General features: G+C 35.3%; 2 protein-coding genes across 9 annotated transcripts in view; both read left to right on the top strand.

Moving 5' to 3' along the window:
* Positions 1 to 712: 712 nt before the first annotated feature.
* Positions 713 to 9,941, top strand: sall3b (spalt-like transcription factor 3b). The gene is made up of 4 exons (NM_001045150.1): positions 713 to 794; positions 4,409 to 7,330; positions 8,258 to 8,601; positions 9,546 to 9,941. Exons 1-4 carry the CDS (start codon positions 713 to 715, stop codon positions 9,939 to 9,941), a joined length of 3,744 nt encoding a protein of 1,247 aa, NP_001038615.1.
* Positions 9,942 to 12,385: 2,444 nt separating this feature from the next.
* Positions 12,386 to 23,987, top strand: part of atp9b (ATPase phospholipid transporting 9B) — a 108,179-nt gene continuing 96,577 nt past the window's right edge. For 7 of the 8 annotated variants that reach the window (XR_012394669.1, XR_012394671.1, XR_012394670.1 and 4 more), the window contains exons 1-2: positions 12,386 to 12,481; positions 23,793 to 23,966. Coding sequence is in view for 4 of the 8 variants with exons in the window: in XM_005170057.6 (XP_005170114.1) it covers positions 12,402 to 12,481; positions 23,793 to 23,966 (254 nt within the window). In the remaining 4 variants the exon portion in view is untranslated. Of the gene's footprint in view, positions 12,482 to 23,792; positions 23,967 to 23,987 lie in introns of those variants that run through there. The other variant, NM_001045154.1, reaches the window with a different exon arrangement.

The following is a 23,987-nucleotide window of genomic DNA, read 5'->3' on the forward strand; positions in this document are numbered from 1 at the left end:
CTTGTAATCTAACTTTTTTGATAAAAGAAAAATTGTGATAATATGCTACATTTAAAGCCCATCAATATTTAATCTCGAGGTCCTCTAGGGGCTAATCTTTAATTAGACGAATCTTTTATATAGGCTAAAACAACTCGTCATTCACATAAACAATTGTTCATAAACGTAAAGGCGACATCGTTTGCGGGAGGGCTATGGTTAAACTGGAGGCATATGCTTAAAGTAGATCAATACACTTGTAAAGAGCCTGTTTGAGAGGTGCTTGAATGTTATTCACACTGTCATTTATTTGAAAAGAAGGCGTGCGAGCGTGACAAGACTGGTTTTCCGTACTTACGGTGATGTTTAACAAACTACGGATGGACTTTACGCCGTGTGAAGTGCCACCAGAGCTGTAGACGCACTTGTTTGCGTCCAGTTTGTGGTCCTACGTGAACAGAGAGCAAAAGGGGGAAAAGTGAGGAAGTGAAACGGGCTAATTACTCAGTCCATCCCTCATTTCCATATCCAGAGAGAGTGTCTACTGGCGCGCGGCCAATCCCTCATGCAGCGCAACGTAATACATGACCCTCTATCATTATAACGCCGACATGCGCAATCTGCACAACGGTAACAACATCTAATATCTCTTATTCACTGACCCTGGGACTGTACGGGACTGCCTGCGTCCGATGTTTCTGCAGATCGGAGCGCCGACGCGAAGCGCAGAGACATGTCCCGAAGAAAGCAGGCGAAACCTCAGCATCTCCGATCGGACGAAGAAGGAACACAGTCGGACAAAAGTCCGGATAACGGTACGTGAATTGTAATACAAGTCTTTTACAGTGCTCTTTAAGTGCAAGATTGTTTTGTCAGAATTTGGCGATGTTTTATTGCTTATTTCGAGTGCTGTTGAAAACACGGTATAGCATATGGACATTTCGAACATAATCTGAGACCAAAAACAACTTGATTCAAGCATATCGTGCGGCGTGTTTAGTTCAGGGAGACAAGAACTCCAGACAAACTTTTACACCACTAGAAATAACGCTTCTCTGATGGTTATTCTATTCAAGAGAGCTATTTTAACAGTAAATTGTTTTTTAGAGATATAAAAAAGTTAGTCTTCTGTAATCCTTTACAAAGTAGTGTTCTCTAAAAAACAGAATAAAAAGTTATTATGGCGATTCTCCTGTGACGGTATTGTAAAATTATATTTGAACCTTTATTTTTTAAGAGTACATCATAAACCTCTAAATGTGAGTTTATCCAAAAGTGTCTAGATGAGAGCTACAAATGTGTGCAAATTCGTGTCAAATGCACAGTGTGCGTAATTTAACAAAACACTTTCCCCACTTAAATTATGCAGTCGTAATGCTCTACATGTTTAAATAACAATTTCTGTTAAACTCCTTACAATCAATTTAGCATTTATGGACATGTTTTAGCGATGCAGTTTACTTAATTAGGAACTGTACACATGCTGGCCTTATTTTTGTGTAAGAGTGTTTTATGTTGCGTTTTTTAATTTAGCTAGCTTATGTAGGCTATATATATATTTACATTTTTTTTAACCCGGTTTAAAATAAATTATTCATTATAACTTGTAACGGTTGATTAGACTTGTGAATGTATTTGTGCTTCTCACAAAGCACTAAAATAAAAGATCCTCAAAACCTACAAAAGTGTCCCATTGCAACACCCAAACAAAACCTTTAACATTCGTCTGTTTGCGTGAGAATAATTCCTTTTGTTATGGTAATGAAGTAACTTGCATGCCCACATGAAAAATCCTCACACTTTGGTGTCGTTTGCTGTCGAAGTTGTGTCTTCATCTAAATCGTGTTAAAGTATTTACTGCAACACAATGATCGATCTAAAAGAACAGAAATCAGACTATGGTTTGAAAACCGACACTGAAAGAGGTTTATTGTTCTTCAGATCAGTTTTATTCACATCAGGCCCGAATTGTTAGAAGAGTAATTAAAGAATTTGAGTGTGCAACAATACCGATCCAGAAATAATTAGCATAATTTAAAAATATTTACATAAAACATAGACTAGTTTAAACTGTGGATTACCTTTTAATGTTTTTAATTAAATAAAATTACTGCTTTGTCAACAGACATAACTGCAAACCACAGCTGTATAAAAACTTTAAATTATAAAATATATATATATATATAAAACATGATGAATATTCTGAAACTTAAAAAAAATAAATTTAAGCACACATTTTAGAGTAAGCCCATCAGTATTTCATTTGAAAACAAAAGAAACTACAGTAAATTAGACACATAACCTATTCACAATCATACATAACCATTCACAATTGATGTTACAGTAATATAAAGCATACATAACATGTTGTTTCATACTTTAAGTAATATTAAATTGCATGCATAATTAAAAACAAAACATGAATTTTTGATTTCAGTTTTATCCACAGACGTAATAGGTACTAAGCTGATTGTTTTCTCTTATTTTGTCGACGTCAACACAATCATTTTGACTTTCGTGTTTGCCCTTGTTCATCTTTCAGTTTGTTTTCAAATGCCATTCATAAAGCCCTAGCAGTAATGGTCATCCAAATGCATTTTAGCTTTCCTCTTTTGAAGTGTGAGAAAATTATCCCAAGACACTTACGTTGTAACCTTTGTCTGTCTCATGTCGAAATGATCCAGCTAGCTAACAAAACCACGGTTACCAACTGAGCACCCTAGGAATCTCCCTAGTTTTTTAATCTTTCCTAGTGACTAATGCAGTAGGGCCTCACAGAATGTCTATTTTTATTTAAGAGTTTGATATATCTTTCTCATGAACACAGTTTTGTGCGTCTTTTCACTGGGGTGCCGCCATTGTTTTTTTTTTTGTTTTTTGTTTTTTGATGAATCTATTTAGACTGTTGAGTGAATCCTGTCCATCTGACTAATCTATGAACATTTTAAAGATATTTGTAGCACGGCCTTAAGTTAATTGGTCCCCTCACTAGATCAGTTTCAGTTTGCTCTCACCTTTCTGTATTAAGAGTTTTCCAGACCACCCACACAGTTACTGGAATTAGACGAGCAAATGACCTACAATGTAGTTACTCAGAGGAAGGCTCACAAAAAAGCTGAGAAAAATCACAACATCACTTGACCATAAAATAATTTCAAATATTCTGTCAATCTCTTCTCACTCATTTCTCTTTTTCATTCTCACTTCTTTTTTTTTTTTTTTTTGCCTTTTACACTTAAATGCTGTCATACACACTTGATGTGTTTACATCAAGGTTTAAGGGTAATTGGAAAAGAACAAAAACATGCATGATGCGTACAACATTTTGTGGGATTCAAAAATATTTTATTATATAATATTTATATAAAAAAAGAAAATAATAAAATAATAAAAATAATAGAAAAGAAAAATTAAAGGAAGTTAGAAAAAAATCACACACTCTCACTACACACCACACATACACGTACAGACAGAAAATATGGGAAGTAACGTGTTCCTTTTTTGTTTGAACTCATACACTTTGCCATCTCTCTTATTCTTTTTAGTGTGAAACTATTTGTGTGTATATTTTCTCCCAAGACTTTCAAGCTAATGCATAAATTATCTAAACCCAGCCCCTTAAGCGCTCATCAGTGGGCCAATAACCTAAAAGGCCTTATCTGAACTTGACATCATCTACGCCTTTTATATTGTACGATGTATCTAAATGCAAATATCAGAAAAAAAGGATCTAATGAAATGCTGCTGTATTATTTTAGGACAGGTATCGTTTTTGTGACTTTCATGATCAGTACTCTTTGTTTTGAGCTGAACAGGTTTATTTAAATATTGTTATACTGTGAATTTGATTTGTGAATCATATTGTTTTTCTTTTTATTTATTGTTTTGATCATTTTTATTTCAAATGATAAAATTGATGTTTTGAAACACCCTGCAGTTAACTGTGCATTTTACATCTATAAAGCTGAAAGCATTTTGTCAAGGTTGTACACCTTTAGCAATGAGAGATAACTGTTTCACTCAACAATGTCAAGTGGGGGGGAATTAGTTCTTCAAATTCATCAGGAAATAAGAGTGTTTGATAGCAATGGAGAGTTCAGATTAGTCAATCAAAGACTCAATTTGCCCTCAACTGACAGTGCAGCTGTGAATTGTATAAAAACATTGGAAATCAATATCCCCTATAGAATTTCATTAAGCTCCCGTATATTCAATAGATAGGTCGCATAATTTGATGGATTGTGCAAAGAAAATTATCGTCTGAGTCTTTGGAGCATGAGCACAAAGAGGCTGGCTTTCAGTAATTGGTAAAGTGGTACAATTGATTTAGTTTATCTATATTGTTCACTCCTCCAAGAATAGCTGTGAAAAATCTATCATCTCAGAAATTTCTATTCACACGCTTTCTCTCTGTGTCTTTATCTCCTAGCACTTCTGTTGAGGGGAGGCGATGAGGAGGACAGCGGCACGGAGAGCCGCAGTGGGGGCGAAGAGACGCACGTGTGTGAGCGGTGCTGTGCTGAATTCTTCAAGTGGTCTGAGATGCTGGAGCACCAGCAGAAGTGCACAGAAGACCCCCCTGTGCTCATAGTAAAAGAGAAGGAAGAGAAGGTCATTTCCCGGGGATCACCGACAGAGTCCCTCTTTAGCGCCCAGAGTGACTCAGCAGAAATGGAGGCCAGTGAAATCAACTCCGAGCTTGCGGAGAAAGTCGACGAAATGCCTGAGGAAACCCATATTATTGACCTGGACGAACAAATGGATATAAGTTTGCCTGAGCATAAAACATCGAATCTCAGCCCTCTACCACTAGACGATGAAAATGCCACCTCGCCCCCCGCCCCACCTATAACCAATCACTATGACATGCCCAGCACCAATGTGACCCTGGAGATTCTTCACAGCACTCGAGTGGCTGTTGCTCAGTTTTCCCAGAGCATTCACTGTGCAGGATCTGCTGGAAAGCTGAACTCTGCTGCGATACCCATGATTTTGGAGCAGTTGATGGCACTGCAGCAACAGCAGGTTCAGCAATTACAGCTCATTGAGCAGATCCGCAGCCAGGTCGCTGTAATGAATAGGCAGCCTACGCAAGCCGCCCTTAATCCTGCCTCGAAAAGCCTACCCTCTGACTCTAACACTTACAATTTCCAGGGCATCGCTCCACCCCCTGTACTCCCATTATCTGGGGTCATGCCCTCTACAGTGAATGGGCAGGCCTCTGTATCCCAGGCATCTATGCTTGCGAGGCCATCATTGCTGTCTTCCCAACCAAGCACTGGGCAAATTGGCTCTAGAGCACTGGACAGTGCAACTTCTTCCTTGACAAGTTCCAGCCCTCATCTCTTCAGCTACAGTGGGGCTTCTCCGCTCTTGCCCACCTGTAGTGGATCCCTCTCTAATGTTAGTAACACCCAATCTGTAAGCACTCCCAGCCCACTATCAGCTTGCCAGAGTAGCCTCCTTAGCCCTTCTGCCAACCTACCATTACTACCTCAAAGCCCTCCCAACGGAGTCATATTTCCCAATCCACTGGCCAGTATTGCAGCCACTGCCAGTGCACTAGACCCACTGGCTGCTATGATGAAGCACCGCAAGGGCAAACTGCCCAGTGTCTCCATATTTGACAGCAAGCCTAGTTCTGAGGATCCGTTCTTTAAGCACAAGTGTAGGTTCTGCGCTAAAGTGTTCGGCAGCGACAGTGCCTTGCAGATACACTTGCGCTCGCACACAGGCGAGAGGCCATTCAAATGCAACATTTGTGGCAACCGTTTCTCAACAAAAGGAAATCTCAAAGTCCACTTCCAAAGGCACAAGGAGAAGTACCCTCATGTTCAGATGAACCCGTACCCAGTCCCAGAATATCTTGACAATATCCCCACTAGCTCTGGGATCCCCTATGGGATGTCTTTCCCCCCAGAGAAGGCTGGACCTACTTGGTTAGACAGCAAACCTGTCCTTCCAACAGTGCCGTCTTCGGTTGGTCTGCAGTTGCCTCCCACAGTACCAATTATTGAAAGCCTAAGTGATTCATTTACAAGCACACCCTCAGAAAGGTCTCCACACAGGCCATCACCAGCAAGAGGTGAACTTGCACCGTCGTCGCCAAATCCCACTGGCACTGAGACAGATGTGTCAACCATTGCAGCCTCCCCTAAATCAAACAGAGAGGCAGAGATCACACAGAGTTTCAATACAGAGGAAGTGCACCTACCGTCAAACAGTTTAATCAGAAATGGTAGCAATTCCAACATCCTGCTTTCGCAGTCCATGTTGACAGAAACACCTGTAAAAGGGAATGTACCCGAGTCCACTGATGTTCCTTCAGCCATTATTAAACCGTCCTCTCCACCACTCATCTCAGATCAGTTCAGGAGCAAGTTCCCATTTGGTGGTCTCCAGGATTCTATGCAAACATCTGAGACATCGAAGCTCCAACAGCTTGTGGAAAACATTGACAAAAAGATGATGGAGCCCAATCAGTGTGTGATCTGCCACCGTGTGCTAAGCTGTCAGAGTGCGCTGAAGATGCATTACCGCATCCATACAGGAGAGAGGCCATTTAAATGCAAGGTTTGTGGGAGAGCATTCACAACAAAAGGTAACTTGAAGACTCATTTTGGTGTCCACCGTGCAAAGCCTCCTCTTCGGATTCAGCATTCATGCCCGATCTGTCAGAAAAAGTTTACAAATGCTGTTGTATTACAGCAGCACATACGCATGCACATGGGTGGGCAAATTCCAAACACACCACTGGCAGAAACCATCTACGAGAAAGACACAGATATGGAGAGTTTTGACAGCATGAGCACTTATGACGACGACTGTCTTGATGATATTTCATTTGAAGAAGAAGGGGATGTTGTGGAGAACAGTGAAAACACCCTGAGCTCCTTTTCAGATAGTCCACCACCTATCTCATCTCTTCCATCCAGTATCTCAGAATCTCAGAATGTAGGGGGCGACTTATCCATCAATCTCAGTCAATCAAATGGAAAAAAGATGGTTAGGTGCGACCCTATGGACAATGATCTTCATGCTCCTCATACGTCCACTGGTGAGATGGAAAACCACAGCATGGGAAATAGTTTAATGCCACATTCATCTAGCTCTATTCACATTCCAACCTATTCCAACAGTCAACCTGAGGGACAGCATGAGCATTCGGTCTCTCTGAACCTCTCTTCTAAAACCCCAGAGGCAGCAGCTATAGTAAAATCTGAATCAACAGACTGTCCTGCAGCAAATGCAGTCAACGGGGTGACTCTTAATCAAACAGGAATCCAGCCTATCAAGTCTTCAGTAAAGAAAGAAAACCCTTTCAACGTGCAATGTTTCAGTAAGGAACATGGTAAGCTAAACCTGTTATACGATACCCCTAGATCACTGTGCACTAAAAAAAAGCTTTTCCACACATTTTCTAGTTCGTAAAACAGTGTGTCTGATAAGTTTGTGCTTTAATACACTAAATATGATTTATTTTATGTTTAATGTATGGGATACTGAAGTAAGAAAAGCCCTCCTGGCATAAGCAGTTATTGCTCACTGACCAAAGCGACATATACAGTAAGATAGCCATCAAGAATCCCACAGCCTAAGCACAAGCTTCACTTTTTAGCACAACATTAACCATGTAAAAGCTACTACAGAAGCTTTTCTTAATTTAAGAATGAACATTACACACCAATAAGTATTTTCCTCTGCTCAGAAATACATATTTTAACTCTTTATTATGCTTCAAATGTCATAGAAATTATGCTGGCCAATGTGTTGTGCAATTAATAAGTAATAGAAAAGAAAAGAAGTAATAAAATCAGATTGTGGAAAACATTTTTAGGTTCATTATTTTTTTTTAATGTAACTGTAATTACTTTAAAGGTCAAGTGTGTGATTTTTCGAAACATCCATCATTAGTAAATATGCAGAGACAACTGTAAGTAAGCCGTATTCAGTTCACCTGAAGTGTGTAAACACTGATGTGCTACACATTGCCTGACACCGCAAAATAGCTCAACTAATGGTTTGAGTCTTGGGCTGGACTGGTCTGTTTGTTTAAGCGTGGATATACAAGGAGTGTTCATAGAACATTATTAAAAAAATTTATTTTATTAACAATAATATTTTATTTATTTAAAAACGCAATTTTAAATCTGTATCTTAGAGATTTGCTATCTTATCTGTATTTGTAATGTAGATAATTGAATATGAATTAATATTCAATTCACTGTATTGCAATTCCTGTTCAATTGTTTTTCATTCTGATTTTTATTTTTCTCAGAAAATGTTCAAAGGTCTACTGAACAGGATACTAAAAATCTGCCAACTGCAGTGAAACTGGAGATGAGCATTTGCAGTAGACCATACATGCTAAAAGAAGGTCCTTTCCCTGCATTTGGCCTGCAGTCTCCCACCTCACGCTCTGAGGTGATGATACCGGGCGTCACCTCACTCACTGGACCACCTCCACCACGACGGACCCCTAAGCAACACAACTGCAGCGCATGCGGAAAGAACTTCTCTTCTGCCAGTGCTTTGCAGATCCATGAGCGCACACACACTGGCGAAAAACCCTTCGGCTGCTCTGTCTGTGGTCGAGCATTCACAACCAAGGGTAATCTTAAGGTACGTAATTATTATTGATTCTGTCATTGTCAGGTGTGCGCAAATAAAAGAAAATATTAAATAAAATAAAATATAATAGAAAATAAAATAGAAAATAGAAATGAAATAAATATAGTTAAATAAAATAACAAATAATAAAATAAAAATTAAATAAACTAAAATAAAATACAAATTAAAATAAAATAAATAAAATAAAAAATTAAATAAAAAATATAGTCAAATAAAATAGAAATGAAATAAATATAGTAAAATAAAATAAATATAATAAAATAAAAATGAACTGAAATAAAATAAAAAAATAATAAAATAGAAGTGAAATAAAATGAAATAAATATTAAATATAGTAAAATAAACACACACACACACACACACACACACACACACACACACACACACACACACACACACACACACACACACACACACACACACACACACACATTAAAAAAATAAAAATGAAATAAAATTAAAAAAAAACAGAATAAAATAGAAATTAAATAAAAAATGAACTAAAGATAGTAAAATAAAATAAAATAGAAATTAAAATAAATAAAATAGAAATGAAATAAATATAGTGAAATAAAATATAATAAAATAAAAATGAAATTAAAAAAATAAATTAAACATAAATTCAGTTTGCATATTCAATAAAAATACTGGGGTATTGTATATTCTCTAGAATTGGTTCTGACATCCTTCTATGGTCATGTAGCCACTCTCTTCCTATATTTCCTTCAAATTAAAGGCTTGAATCTATTAATAAGTAAAGATAAATACATACATAAATAAATGTGGTCATCTCAACAGCTGTCATTTCTATTATTTACATTATTTATAAAATAATATTTATTTTATTTATTATTATATATCACAACTATATAAACATGTCTGCTTCAAACAAGCAAAAATAATAATAACCTTTTAACATGGGTGTTTGTCTACAGGTGCATATGGGCACTCACATGTGGAATAACACTCCTGCCCGTAGAGGTAGACGTCTGTCTGTGGAAAACCCAATTGCCCTTCTGGGCGGTGATGCCTTGAAATTCAGCGAAGCATTTCAGAAGGATTTAGCCGCACGGGCCATGAATGTGGATCAGAACTTCTGGAGCCGATACGCAGCAGCTATTACAAACGGCTTAGCAATGAGGAACAATGAAATATCCGTCATTCAGAGTGGAGGAGTGCCCCAGCTTCCTGCTATCACTGTGGCTACGGACAAGGCTAGCACTGGAAACAGCCCACCAATCACAGCCATGGAAAAAACAGGCTTAGAAAGGGGACCCGGACAACACTTCTCCATGATGATCGATGATAAAAAAGACATTGGGATCAATTAATGTAAAGGTGACATATTCTTTTTCCTTCCATAAGGGACATTGGAAATAAATGTGTCTTGTTTTTTTTTTAATAAAAAAAATCAGAATAAACTCCTTAGAATGTGCTTGATTCATGTGGGAAATTTACGATTTATCTTAAATATGGCACTTGTTTTTTTATTTTTATTTTATTGTATTTTAACTGAGGCCACGTTTAGTTTTTCAATTATGTCAACTGACTGAAAACTTACACTTGATACAAGGGCATTGCTTTGATATGAAATGATTATTTTATGTTGTAAATGTGTATTTTATGTTGATTTGATTTGTTTTTACTCTCTCATTTTGTTGTCAAACATTGCTTTGTTCAAGAGAACATGTTTGCATATACAGTTGCAATCAGAATTGTTAAACCCCCTTTGATTTTTTTTATACTTTCTAAATGATGTTTAACAAAGCAAGGACATTTTAAAAGTGTGTCTGATAATTTTTTTTCTTCTGGAAAAAGTCTTATTTGTTTTTATTTCGGCTAGAATAAAAGCAGTTTTTATAAAAAAATCATTTTAAGGTCAAAATTATTAGCCCCTTTAAGCTATATTTTTTTTCTCGATAGACTACAGAACAAACTATCGATATACAATAACTTGCCTAATTACCCTAACCTGATTAGTTAACCTAATTAACCTAGTTAAGCTTTTAAATGTCACTTTAAGCTGTATAGAAGTATCTTGAAAAATATCTAGTAAAATATTTACTGTCATCATGGCAAAGATAAAATAAATCAGTTATTAGACATGGGTTATTAAAACTATTATCATTAGAAATGTGTTGAAAAATATCTTCTCTCCGTTAAACAAAAATTGGGGAAAAAAATAAACGACGGGATAATAATTTAGGGGGTTTAATAATTCTGATTGCAACCGTATAATAGAAACTTTTTCATTCCCACACTGTAGTCTTAACGTAGCTACAGAGGAAAGTATGTAACTTAAATCCCCAAGCAGAAGATTAAGAGACATTTCAGAGTTTTTTTAAAGAGATGTATTATTCTTTGACATCCCACTGCTGTGCTGCTATGCATCGGATGCAAACCATTTATTTTCATGCAAATCAAGAACACCACAATCTAGTATTATTTTAGCTGCCATTAACAATGAAACGTTCCACCAGCCTATGATATTATATTATTAATTCCCATGATGTGTATTTTCCTTAACATCTGAAGTTGATTAGTGGGCCAACATGAGACTAAGAAGAATAATATGAGTGCTAATAAAGGTCTTGCATTTAAAACACATTCAGTTTAAATTATAGTTGACAATGGAAACCCTTGTGATGGATCGGACATGTTGCGAAACATTTCTATTTCACAATTTAGAAGTGTGTTTTCCTGTCAAGAACAAAATACAAGTAAAATGATATATTATTCCAGAAACATTATAGTACAAGGGAAAAAAATGAATAAAATAAAACTATGTACTTGTCTGTAATGCTAGCTTATGTCTTTTTTACTAAGCGTGTCATGTCAGGTAATTTTAGTGTTTTTTTATTATTATTATTTTATTATATTTTATTTTGTAGTGCTATTTTCCTTATATAATATATTGTTTAGTGTTGGGAAAAACAAACAAAATTATGAAAAAGAATTTTTTTTTTCAAATGGTATTTGGTAAAATAAGGAAGGGGTATTTGATGTATTCTCTGCATGAAAGGGAGACACTATTTTTGTACTCAGATACATTATAACGAATAAAAAGGTACGCCGGGTTTGCTTTTCTGTCTCTGCACATCAGTATTTTTACATGGAACAACTGAGGTGGTCTCTCAAACACACTGACTAAACTGGATTTATTTCTATGATGCAATATTGTTGCCACCCTCAATAAATAAATCTTAAACGACGTATTTTGTGTCATTACTATTGTAGGTACAGCCTTCAGTCTATTTCTGTGTGTATGTTGTACATATATTTATTAATAAAAAGTTGTCAAACGGTATTGTTTAAATGATTTCGTTTGGAAGTACAAGCCTAGAAAGAGCAACTGAGGTTAAGTTTTATCTTCGCACATTCTGACATCTTATTATTTCAGAATATTATTTGCAAACTCTAAATAGTGAAATCATAAGCCAATGGCTATCTATGTACAACACTGTTCACAATTAAATAATGCTCATTTTGTTTTTAAGTCATGCTAAAATGTGATTTTTGACTGAATATTCAATTTTGCATGGTAAACAATATAGAGACCATTTAAATAAACGAATGTATCCCAGTGATGGGTTGCAGCTGGTAGGGCATCCGCTGTGTAAAACATATGCTGGATAAGTTGGCGGTTCATTCCGCTGTGGTGACCCCAGATTAATACAGGGACCAAGCCGAAAATAAAAATAATTAACGAATAACCAAGTTATTGAAATGAAATACAGCATTCGTTTCACTTTAGTCCGGATGTGACGACGTTCAAACGTATCCGAGCAAAGATGGCAGACGGCATCCCATTGAATCCTGTACGAAAGAATTTGAGAAAAACTGCGTATTATGATGCTAGTAGACCTGCCAGGTATGTAAACGGCTGGATATAGGTCCTTAAGAACTCTTTTTAAAACGTGAAACTGATATTTGGGTTTTTAGGTATAATATATGTGTTGATATCGGGGTTGTTTATATCTCGGTTCCGGGGTTGAGTGCTAACGTGCTAACAGGCTAGAAGGTACATTCAGCAGCGCGAGCTGTCAGTGTCAGATTACCGTTGATAGCACTTGAGAGGATACAAGACTCCCAGAGAGATGCATGTGGTGATTAAGACGTGATATTATCATGTGAGACTTTGTCATTCCGGTTCCTACTCATTAAACATCTCGGGTACATTCACTGTAGCGTATTAAGACGCATGAGATGTGCTTAATTGTACATTTATGAAGCATTTCTTTAAAATAAAATGATATGGTCGAAATCTATAGGATCTACAAGATGCAGAGCATGTATTTAATATCTAAGCGCCTTATAAAAAAGTTCACGTGCACCAGGTTTATTCATAGAACATCTCATGCACATTTCGTGTGCCCTATGTTCAGAAAACACCGTTCACACGCATAAGATGTATTCATAGAACATATCATGAGCTTTTGGGTTATCTTACGACGCATTGTTCCGTCTTTATCATATCTCACACAGCATCTCGCTCGCCTTAGGTGTATCCGTCACATGCCATGGTCTGGTGATGGCTGAACTTGTCAAGATATCTCTGCAAATGGTTTTTCCCACGGCTTATGCGAGGCGAAGATGCCAAAGATATTCATTTAGAAACTAATGTCCATCTGGTTTCCTGAAGCACATAAACAGCCTAACAGCAGACAGGATCTGTATTTATGGCATCCAGCTGTATTTATGGCATCCAGTATTTATGGCATCCAGCAAATACTGACAGTCTAAGGACCACTTGTGGCTCGAGAGAATGGACCTAAACCAAAGTGATTGCTTAATTTGATTTCATTGTTTGGGGTAATGCTATTGCACATAATCACTTTGTGAATCGTTTGGTGCTTTATTGAGGAGGAAAAGAGAAGAGCAGAAGAACTGACCACAGTTAGGAGGGATTAATCGGACCACCAGCTATGTTTGGCTTGGGCTTTGCTTATTCTGTTGTCCTTCTTGATTTATATGGGTGGTTAAGCAGATTTGATGGTGATCTGATTTCTTTTATCATACAATTGAATACAAATATCAGCGGTGGGCCTGCGGGGTAAGAGTGTCTTGCGTTGGCCCCGATAGACTGTATTATTTTTATGATTATAGTGGTCAGCTAACTTGCTTGTCTTCGTTATTGCACTCATTTTCGCTTGGCCGCTGTCAAGAAAGAATTTTTAATGGACATCAAAGGCTGAAGTTCGCATAGACATTTGTCAAAGTGATGTGTTTTTGTTGACATACCTCAATAATAACTTGCCTTTTGTGGCAGGAACCGATTAGCCTTTGTAGAGTTAATATTTGTCGTTTATCATTAGTTCAAAGTCTTGTATAATGGTGAATCTCACGAAACTTGTCAAGAACATGTCTGGACCATATTTTGCTTCAAATTAAGAAGAAAGGATTATGCGGCGTCAGCTATTTCTGATTGAATAAGCATATTGGCCAGCCTGACTTACTTATTTCCTTATTCAGCCTTGTCTTTTTAGACCTAATAGACATCTATTTATCTTCAAAACACAAATAAAGTTATTTTAATGAAATTATGGGTGTGTTGACACTTGGTAAATTTAGTTTGATTAAAACATTCTATGGTCCAGTTAGATTAAATGTCTAAAGACAAGACCAAGTGAAAGGTGCTTTTTAGTTTGAATATGAACGCAACACTGATCATTGTCATCTGAACTAGGGATGCACCGATACCATTTTTTGGAACTGATTCCGATACCAAAATTCTGAGTATTGACTGATACAGATTTGATCCCGATACTGTGCCATTTTATAAATATTTTTAAAGCTTAATATAGTTTCTATAGTTCTGGTGATAAACTCAAATAATATATCTTCTTTAGTAAAAATAACAGACTCATAGGCCTAAATGACAGATCAGATGACAGAATCTAACTAAAATCATGATGCTTGCTGTACTGGACATTATTTGAGAATTCGTTATGACATTGATCTGTTGTGGGCCAGCTGATGTTTCCTCTTTTAATATTAAGATTTTTCTGTGAAATCTGTAATAGCCTACCATTATAGACCCCCAATGCATGGTAAAATAATCAGCCTTTTAGCAACGCTTGATATTTTCCTGCAGGTTTGATGCAGACTAAACTGTCTGAGGCCAGTTTTACTTAATAAACATTCCCTTTTCTGTTAATAACAGTCAATATTGCGTTGTCAGTTTCACTTTTATTAATTGAATTCACTTTTTTGATCACAATGAGCCAGGCTTTACAAACTATTCGCAGCACTAAAAGTATTCCCCTGGGAAGAATAAACTCAGTCGGAAGCATGAGAGAACAGAAACTCATTGTGAGAATAATCTTACGGAGGAGTGCACATTGTGTCAGCGCAGCCAGTGCGTGAATGAAGCGATTGATGCCTCACTAAGACACAGCGCGCAGCCCTCCGGTAACTGCAGACACTTCCAAAACTGACAACACAAAGGGAAGAAATGTGCGTTGAGAATCTGGCCAATGTATTATTAAGCCTTTTTCTAATTGAAAATTTCAGGTAGGCCTACAGTGTTTGAAGAGCTGGCTATGTACTTCAGTGTTGCGAATGTGATCTGCTGATCTAACAGACACAGCGCAACATGATTTAGAAACAGCAATGAACTCCTTGCTGGAGGTCAATATGAAGCCATACAATGCAAAATTAAATGCATTTATTCTCTGATTATTCATATTAACAGCAACAAATAGTCTTGGAGAAAGTTTTTTGTGTTGTCATGAACGCAACACACAGTTTGAATTGTGAATGAATGGAGAATGATTGACTGGTGTGGTGGCCGGAAGCACTGAACTGAACATGAATTTAAGCACATGAATATTCATCTGTACTTCACATTAAACTATGGAATTGCTTTAGAACATTTAGGATATAGTAGGCCTACATAACAACTTTCTAGTGTCTTATAATAGGCAAGTTGCATGGCTTTTGTTGGCTTATAAATTACACAAAATGTAGCGCATGCGCAAGATCAGGTTTGGAAGTGGCCAGCCAATACCCGATCCAGCAAAAATATGCAATATCGAATCAATAGACGATCCAAGTATTGGGATCAGTGCATCACTGATTTGACCAATCAATATTTTTTCCCTGATTTGACCAACCAATATTTTTTCCCTGATTTGAACCAACCAATATTTTTGATTCTTTTTCAAACTACTTATTTAAAATAAGCTGAAGCAACAAAATTCTTGAGTTTTTTTTTTAAGGAGACAACTTGATTGTTTTATGTTCAATACATTTGAATTGTAAAAAAAAAAATTTTAAAAATTAAAAAAATTAAGCTAACTTAATTTGTGTGGAGACAACATGAAACAAGTACGTGGAACCCTTCATTGTAGGGTTGGACGATTTATGTTACAGCCATCGAATCACATTGCAGGATATGCAATGTTGAGTTTGGATTATAGTTACAGAATTGTATTTAGTTACTGTATTTAAATGGAATTTATAAGATTTATGCAAAAATAATTTTTTTTCTTACTTATAAAAATCTTATTTCTAGTCCAAATAATTACATTTGAAAGTGAAAATAAGATTATCTTCCTTACCCCCTGGAAGATATTTTTACTTGTTTGGTATTTAGATTAGAAGCGAGAGACAGCAAATTAAGAACAGCATTTTTTGCATTACGATTATTCACTTTCTGTACCTGACTACTGTTAGGCTCCCCAGAAAAACGTCAAATAGTGCTTGTGAAACTGTATTCATATCGCAATATTTATTGCATAGAAAATAAAATATCACAATATCAGATTTTTTTAAATATCGTGCAGCCCCAGATTACAGTGCAAGATGCTAACATAAAATGAAAAGATTGTTCAAGCATACCTTTTTTTTTTTTTTTTTTTTTTTTAAGTTTATTTGATCATGGATATTTAACAAAACTAACTAACACAAATATTACATGTTTTTATTTATTTATTTATTTTTGTGTAAATTCAATGTGTTTCTGTAAGGCACATCAGAATTTCTTTGCATATTCGCTCTTCTTTAGTTTCATGATCTTTTAGAATTCATTGTAAAATGTTTTTTTATAAACTTTTATTTTGGATATTATTAATCATTGCCAAGCACTACAATAAAATAATTACTTTTAAAAGTATTTCACAATATTACAGTTTTTTTCTGTCATTCTTAACCAGATAAATGCTGGCTTTAATAATATGTATAAAAGAGACTTTTGTTTTTCAAAAACATTAAACAATTTTAATTTGTTTAAGCTGTTGAACATTACTGTATATAATAGGTCATAGTTTAAAAAAGCACACTGACTGGGCTATTTTGTAAAATATGTCTATCATTCCTAAATAATAAATAATAATATGGTTGTTTTAATAGTGCCTTTCCAGTGCTCAAGAACGCTTTACAACGTAAATAAGGGAACGTGAACGGGTAGAGAAAATAGCTGACTAATAATACATAAAAGGAATGACAAAGACACCAGAACAAATAGCAAGAAGGAAACCGAAACAAGTTAACAAAATATGCCAGTAACAATTTGTTTATCGGCGCTTTGCATATATAAGTGTTTAGTATTAGTTCTTTTGCTATTTTCTTCCAAGGTTCTTGAGTTTCTTCTAGGACATTGCCAACACAGTCTTTAAACCTGTAGTAGTTGCATGCATGTCAATGATGCACTGACATGCATTTCTCCATTTTTTTCATTAATTCCAATACACTTCTTATATGTTTACAAATTTCCAAAATTTCCTAGATGAAGTTCCCATAAAAAAAACATCCTGAAATTTTTCACCTTTTTGCAATCTTAAATAAGTTTACTTTTTAATTTTTTAATTAAACATTTTGGTGCAAATAACTTTTCAAAAGAGGGATCAAAACGTCTTATGTTCACATTTCAGTTCTCTTGGCATGTTTGGTCTGGACTAAAAAAAAAAAACTTTTGATCCTGATTCTATAAATTTTGTTTAAAAAAAAGGTATTACTTAAACATCTCATTCAAGATACTGCAACATCCTGCTCAATTCTGCAAGATCAATAAATAAATAAAATACATAAATAATAATAAAAATCTTTTAATTATTTTGTTAATAGATTGAATGTCTCATGGGCTAGCCCAGACAAAATCTACAGATATGTTTTGCTTTTTCTGTGCAGGAGTTTTTTAAAAAAAAATATATATATTTATGCAGAATGATTTTAGAAGTATCAGAACCAAAAACTTAAAACATAAAAAAAGCTTTTAAGCTTTTATATAATGTTTAAAATCCCTCATATAATATATCTACTAAAAGACAAAAATATTACTTTAGTTGCAATTTTGTCAATAATATTACTGAAATTTAATAATTAAAATTAAACTGAATAAATATATATTTACACACATTTACACACCTAAATAAATTATGGTGTATCATTATTATACAAGTATATATTATTATACAAGTTTTTTGGTGATTTAAACATGTGTATAAATACTTTTATAGATTAAAAGTATTAAGCAAATTTGTTTGCCCTTTAATTTCATTTTTCTTGCAAATTCACACCATGTGTCATAAAAAGAACTGTAACCAGCTGGTCATCCTATTAGCACTCCCATGTTTAAGTAATATAAAAAAAGCTGCTTGAATGGATGTTTAGACTCAAATGCAGAAATGTGACTTCACCCCCTTCCCCCGAGTCATGTGATTGATGAATGTGCAGGCTAGACATTTAACTGAAATTGTGCAAAATGTGTTTGTTAACATATTTTTAACCCAGATTATCCTGTAGGATTAACTGCATACCACTGTTATAGGCTATCTGCATTTTTGTCGCGTCCTATTGCCTTTAATTCCCACACATTCCTCTTAATTCCTATATTCACACACTCAAAAATAACTTTTTGCTCATTTAAACTGCTTATTTAAAATGAGCTGAAACACCACATTTCTAAAGTTGTTTTTGGGACGAACTAATTGTTTTATGTTAAATCTACTTAAATTTAAAAAAAAAAATGGTTTACTTAATCAATTTTGTTGGGACAACATGAAGGAATTGAGAGGAATTCAGCATTTTCTTTTACAGAATTCCCTTGCAAAGTTTCCAGCTTTAAAACATTTTATGCAAATTTTGCCACCCTAAACATACCACTTATGGATTTTCTTTAAGTTTATTTTAATGATTCTTCTTTGAACAGTAGGGCTGCACGATATTGGAAAAATCTAACATTGCAATACTTTTTTTCATATTCTGTGATATACATTGCGATATAAATACAATTTCAATAGATGCACGTTTGATTTAAATTAAACTACTGATTTAAATTGAGCTGAAATAACACAATTCTGGATTTTTTTTTACTTAATTTTAAATTTAATAGTTTTTATATTCAACCCACTTAAATTTGTATTAAAATAATAAGTTAACTTAATTCCCTTATGTTGTCCCAACTCAAATTGATTGTGTGGAACCCAGCAGTTTTACAGTGTGAGTTGTTTTGAAAGAATTTAGCATTGTAGTTTGGGATGACTTTGTAGGGGAATGCATAAAACATGATTAACAATCTACAAGCATAGATAAATTCAATAGAGAAAAAGATACAAATAAATTAAACCATGTATTATTGTTTTCAGAGGAATTCAAATGTATTCTGGTATGCAGTATTGAATAAGTAAATGCAAAATATTTAGGGATATAATGATTAACCTGACTCCTGATCCGATACAATTCATGATACTAAATTCACCATACGGTTTAGTCATGGTTTTAAACAAAATTATGTAAACAAATTTAAGGTGAAGACCCCCTTTAATTTTTTTTCTTAAATGCTGCTGTTTTTTTTTTTTTTTTTTTTTTTGCAAAATATAAATTTTCTACTATAATTTAATTAATAAAAAGAAATAAATTCCAATAAAAAAGAGAGAACAATACAAACTAAAGCAGACTTATTAAAATAAACAAACTAAAACTGTGACTATGCTGGGATTTTACATTTTTAAAAAGAAATAGCCGCATATCTATGTTTTCTGGCATAAGCTAACGTCTTTGCACATTTTTAATGTCCCCTGCTGAAAAAAAAAGGTACTGGGGAGTGAGATGGCTATGGTGTGAGGAGGAAAGCCTTTCTCAAAAAGCAGTGTGTATGGTGGTCAATAGGCTCTCTGCTCCAGGCAACTGGCCACTGGCATAAAAAAAAAAGAAAATAAAATTATTAAAAATTGACTAATTGTATAGAGACAGGAGCTGAACATTATTATGTAGGTGAATAATTAATATTACTTGTAAATCAGTGTGACACTCCTAAGAACAGATAATCTTGAACATTTTTAAATATTCAATAATAATAAGCAAATTATTAAAATATGCATAAACTAATTTGAAAAGGAGAGGGTAAAAATAGTCTAATACCTGCTTCTGTAACGGAAAAACTTTCTCTTTCAGTCTGAAAAACATCTTTAAACTTTCGCTATGAAAACACTGATGCACCGTGTGGTCTCTGTAGCACTCGTCTGAGCAAGTGGAGCTGCAAATAGTTGCATTATAGTTTTATAGTATAGTAGCAAAATGCATAATGTTTTTTTTTGCGTATTGTCACATCTGTGACAGAAGTTTTTCACTGTGCTGACGGTTAATTCGTTGCTCTGTTAGTGTAGGTAAGCGTTTTTTTTTTTTGCAGTATTTGACCACAGTTTTTTTTTCTGGCACACTTCACTTCACCATTTTACTCTGCTGCCCCAGCTCATGGTCACCACTTATGTGCAGGTAAAGCTAGTTCACACTTAAATCAAGTGCACCCTCTGTTCAAAATATGTATCTATTCATTCAACATTTCTACCGATTTGAATCGACACATATTTGATTCGATTTTCAACCAGCCCACAGTGAATCGTTACGTCCCTAAAAATAATACTGCATAGTCTTCATTTTATAAACAATTCAATAAAATTAATTGCTATTTATTTTTTTAAATTTACAAATCATACAATTTCTCATGCCTGAATACTTTTAAAACCCTCAAACAGTCACAGGCCTAAAAAAAAACACAGCAAAATTATCGATTATAATCCAGACTCAACATTGAGTATACTCGTGATGTGACTTTTGCAAATGATCACATTGCGATATCGATGCTGAAACTAAATATTGTGCAGCCCTAGTAAACAAACGGTCATACGTTAAGCATATTAAATATGGTAAAAAAGGGATATATGCTTAATTTTAAAAGCATGTTTGCTTTTTAGTAGGTTTGGGCGATAAAATCGGTATCAATATTTTTTGACCAAATACCATTGTCAATATTGATAAAAAAGGATTCAGTATGTAGTTTCAGTTCAAAGCTTTATAGTTTCATTAAAATGTGGCTGATAAGCGCGTGCCTTGAAAGCAATGCCTATAAGCTTATGGTGTTTGTCATTTACAATGGAGGTACGCAACTTGCACGATGCTCATATGGGTGTGATGTGCACATGTTGTGCAAACGGCACACATGTGACTCGCATGCATTTTCCAGGCGCATGTAGTTGAAAACATCTTAACTTTTTAAAATGCTGTGAGCGCACCGCGAGTCATGCAAGTAGAACTAACCAGTCTGCTTTACACTTTAAATGGAATATACACATTTCAGTAAAAACGGCAGACTAATTACCTCAGAAACAGTGCTTTTTACTTTTCTCCATAAGCTTGTGAGGCTCTGAGAAAACGCTTGATGGCTGCTTAGTTTTGAGAGACGTCAGGGGAGTGCGAGCACCAAGCCCATTGTAATGGTCAAGGAAACCTCGCTCTCGTGCATGCCACTTCAGGTCAGAATAACAACACGTCAATATGAGTGCGGTGGCAAAGAGCAGTGAGGTGATTGTAAATAAAAAGGATGTAAGTATGTCGCCAAAGTGGCTTTTTTGTTTCTTTTCTTGTGCATCCCAGCCACTTGCTCCCCCTCTGAAAGAGTTTTCAGCATAGGGGGTAATATAGGCCCAGTCCCAATTCTACCCCTTAGCCCTTCCCCTTACCCCTACCCCTGGTTTTGCACGTTCACGCCAAGGGGTAGGGGTGTCCCAATTCTCTTTAGCTTGCAGGCGTAGGGCTAGGGGGGAAAGGGTGAATAGCCCTTTAAACTAAATTTTTCTGGACCACACTCGAAACCAAAGGGAAATTTCTCAGAAAACAGCAGCCACAGCTGAACCGGGAAGTAAGGCGATTCACAAATTAGTATTTTTTGTCATTATTATACATTTTTGTGACAAACAAACACGTTTTAATATATTCAGAACCGTGTTCGTGTTTTACCGTCATGCTTTAAAAAAAAGAAAAAAGAAAAACAATAAAAAAAACGCTAAATTTTGCGATCTATAATCCATAATAACTGTATTATGAATAGCAGTCCCACAACATTCTGACACTCGATGACACTCAAATACCCTGTCAGAAAAGTCTAGTGGCTGAGAATGAGCTTTTTACAGAGACTGCTATAATGTTAATGTTGTTTTTGGTGTGAGATGAATATGGCCACTGTGTAAATACACTGTACAGTTACGATCTTATTGCCACTTAGATTGTTATGATAGCATAATAAATGCCTTCAGTGATTTCTTGAAGATAAATACCAAAAAATAAAAATAATAATGGAATAACGACAGTAGTCACGATCGTCTGATCTCATATGAAGCAAGAGATCGCAATGACATATGATGATGTAGTGCTGTCCCTATTCTTAGGGGTAAATTTTGAAGCCTTTTCCCTTAACACTCAGTTATAAGGGCTAAGGGGTAGGGTTACAAAAATAGAATTGGGATTGGGTCATAGTTGATCAAATTCACAATTTGTAATGTTTAGATGTATTTAAATAATGATGGTTAGTTACTTTACTTAAAAGTTCAGATTTGATTATCATAATGTGTTTTGTTTACAGAGTTTGAGGTTTACTGTATCATTATTATTCACACCTTACAGATGTTGATCTACTTTAGTTGCACACAGTTTGTAACATTTTATACAGCAAGTTTAGGAGTCTCTTTAACACTTATGTTTATTATATTATAAAGAGATGAGGTATTTTGTTTAAATAGCCTACTTTTGTTTTGACTATATAGTTGTTTTAACTATTTGTCTTAGTAATGTTGGTAAATTAAAATAAAGTGGTTAAATAAAATAATAATTATTGGTATTGTGATATTTTTTTTCCCGCAATATTGCTTAGCCTTACTTTCAAACATCATCATCATCATCATCATCATATCATTTAGCAAGTGCACAATGTAGCCATTTGTTGTGTTGTGAAGGGATGAATCCTGATTCACTCTTTCTAATCTGACAAATCTATTTCTTTTAGAGGAAAAGTGAGTGTTCCATTTAAAATCCTTAGTTTGTAGGTTGTTAATGTCCACCATTGTAACTGTATTACACTTCTTAAATAATTGAACAGACATGGTATCAGTACCTGAGCAGGCCTGTTCAGTCTGGGTCTGGTATGTATTTTTACACTGCTTTCAGTGTTGAGCTGCAAAAGGCTGTCAGTGTTTACAGTGGTCACACAGGCCTAATTGCATGAATTAAATCTATCCACGGACAGCTTCCAGAGTGAAAAGAGAGCGTGCCGGTTTTGACGCTAAGGCTAAAGTGGATCTGGTGCAGAATCGGCCAGGCTTTTGTGTGGGTGGAAGTTGATATCCTCTCGGGACGTCGGCTGTTTCAGAGTGTCACAATAGCATTCTGCTGATCTGGGTTTGAGACTTGTCTCGATAAATGAGGAACGCAGTCTGAGAGAAGAACAGTTCCCTCAACTTCTGCTTTTTTTCCACTCATTCATGTAGGCACCTTAAGAAATATCCTTTTTTATTGCATAATGCTTTGTTTTGAGGCAATAGTGAAAGAGGGAATGTGTCTGTTTATTACAACTGAAACTGAAACATTTGTTTTTTTTGTAGCATTTTTAATATAAAAGGAAATTGCTGTATCAGTCTAAACAAATTGTATCATTTCTTGTCAGAGTTCTTTTATTTTTATTCAAGAGGTAATGGTGAATGTGGGAATGTGTCTGTTTATTGCATTTGTGGCGTGAAATCTTAATTCGAAATTGAAAATCTGTTGTTTTTATATAAAAGAAAACCACTATTTAACTCATATATCTACACAAATGTTATAATTTCTTGCCAAAGTTCTATGATGTGTAAATTATAAGAGCTGTAACATCATTCATTTTTGTGTGTGTGTGTCTTAATGTAACAATGGTACAGGTATCAAATTGAAGACGAATCCTCGAACCTTGATGAGATGCCCTTGATGATGTCAGAGGAAGCATTCGAAAACGACGAAAGTGACTATCAGACGCTGCCCAGAGCCAGAGTGAGTCAGAGACGCAGAGGACTGGGCTGGTTTCTCTGTGGTGGATGGAAGGTCCTGTGCAGCAGGTAACTGTCCACATGAGAGCT

The sequence above is a fragment of the Danio rerio genome, chromosome 19 (assembly GCF_049306965.1).
Source record: "Danio rerio strain Tuebingen ecotype United States chromosome 19, GRCz12tu, whole genome shotgun sequence".
Classification (NCBI taxonomy): Eukaryota; Metazoa; Chordata; class Actinopteri; order Cypriniformes; family Danionidae; genus Danio; species Danio rerio.